Source organism: Halyomorpha halys, unplaced genomic scaffold (genome assembly GCF_000696795.3).
Source record: "Halyomorpha halys isolate HHAL.00 unplaced genomic scaffold, Hhal_1.1 Scaffold322.1, whole genome shotgun sequence".
Taxonomy (NCBI): Eukaryota; Metazoa; Arthropoda; class Insecta; order Hemiptera; family Pentatomidae; genus Halyomorpha; species Halyomorpha halys.
This window is the reverse complement of record NW_027104705.1, coordinates 63128-65217: the sequence shown is the minus strand read 5'-3', so window position 1 is coordinate 65217 and position 2090 is coordinate 63128. Positions and strand designations below refer to the sequence as shown.

Genomic DNA, 2090 nt, shown 5'->3' with positions numbered 1-2090 from the left:
AATCTTGCATCCTCTTCCATTCCTGACAATCCTCCGAGGCGCCTGAAAAGAAGATGGCCACGAGACCAGCTAATGTAAAATGTCATTATAGTGCTACCAATGGGTAGTTTCTCTACACGCCTGTAACACTCCAATTTAACTTTGATCATATTTACTAAATGTATTATAATTTACAGTTGTAAATAGCAATAAATAAATATTTAAAAAAAAAAGTGTAATGTTAATTAATATATCATAAATAAAAAGCCTAAAAAGAAAAAAATATTTTCGATTACTTGTATTGAGTTGAATTTATATTTACAGAGAATTTTAATAAGATGACCTCGTTGAAGAAGGGAAAAAAGCTTGAAAAAGGTCAAAGTTAAAAAGAAGCTGAAATATCACTAAAATATTTAATATATTTATATGTATAAAATAGAATTTGTTAACAAATAATATTAATAGAGAAATTTTCTTCTTCTATATTTTTAATTTTTACAATATGGATTTAATGAGGTCCTAAGAATGCTTTTCCTCAATCATTCTGATTGATAATTAATAATAAGATTCAGAAAAATTGTCCAATTATTTGAGAATCAACCATATACCGTATTATAACAGATATAATATAGATATATAAAAGGAAGATGGTCAGGGTTGCGGTCACAGGAGAAACAAAAATAGTTTACAACTATTTATTTTCCGACGTTTCGCCCCACTTTGTAGGGCTTCATCAGGGCTAAAAAGATACAAAAGAAACAAAAATAGTTTACAACTATTTATTTTCCGACGTTTCGCCCCACTTTGTAGGGCTTCATCAGGGCTAAAAAGATACAAAATGATACAATGATAAGAATAAAAATACAAAGATAAGATACAATGAGAAGAATAAAAATACAAAGATAAGATACAATGATAAGAATAAAAATACAAAGATAAGATACAATGATAAGAATAAAAATAAGGAACAATGGCAAGAGAAAAAAATACGTAAAATATACAGGTAAAAAAGTACAGGAGATGTGCATAAAACAAAAACAATACGGGGGAAGGAAAAAAAATAGAGATTAAATAAACGTCATGAAAAAATAATTATAAATAAATAAGTAATAATAAAGATATAAAATGATAATAAATGAGCAAAGAACAAGTCAAGACAACCTACCTGTTCAAAGCAAACGGGTGAACAGGAGGCAACAATGAAGCGGAAGTGTGGAGTAACCAGCCGTTTAACGGTTATATTTCAATTTTAAATATGTCGTGTATACAGGAAGTAGTGATAAAGATATGACAACAAATGAAAAATGATAAGAGAAAGATACAGAAATATGATGATAATAATAATAAATATAATAATTTTTAATTTAGGAATAACTAAGTAAAATTAGAATGACACATATCGTTACTAATAATACGAGATAATACTGAAGAAAATACGAATTAGCATCATAATGCTAGTCCATTTATTATTAATAATAAGGCAAAAAATGTATTTGTGATTTTATTTAGGTGGATTAAATTTTGACTTATTGGTACATATTGATATATTATTATAACTAAATAAAATTTCAATCTAACTTACAGTTTCATATGTTTGTAGTATGCGGTTTTTCAACCAAGAACATATCGAGCATAGCCCGAACAGGAGGAGGTATAGCGAGATTTCGTGACTGGCCTTGGATGGCAGTTTTTGTTGATAAGAACTTCCAAATACAATTTTGTGGTGGAGCTTTGATCACTCCGAGACATGTTCTAACTGCAGCACATTGCTTTACTTAGTAAGTTGTGATTGTTCTACTTTTTCTTCAAATCAGATATTGGTGTTAATATTAGGATTATCCCTTGCGTTTCTCAATATGAAGTCAAATATTTATATCATGTGTTAGAGTGAGAATGTTAGCTCATTGGTAAGGCGCTGTACTCCAACTCCAAGGACCTGGGTTCGAATTTGGCTGTGGTAGATAATTACTTTCTGTTTCACTGTAGCCATGAGTCAGCCCTGAGGGTAAGTGCCCTCCAGGGTCAACCCAGTCTCATGAAGTGGGTACCCTTATAGTACAAAAGCCCAAGAGGAGAAAAAAAGGCAGTTATCTCATCCCAATCTTTGATTA

At 30.2% G+C, this 2090-nt stretch overlaps 1 protein-coding gene across 1 annotated transcript in view; it reads left to right on the top strand.

Moving 5' to 3' along the window:
• LOC106681260 (trypsin-1) overlaps positions 1-2090 on the top strand; it is a gene marked incomplete at its 5' end in the record, with an annotated part of 19001 nt that overhangs the window by 5141 nt on the left and 11770 nt on the right. The window contains 1 exon segment of the mRNA XM_067053559.1: positions 1580-1757. Within this exon segment, the coding sequence (XP_066909660.1) occupies positions 1580-1757 (178 nt within the window).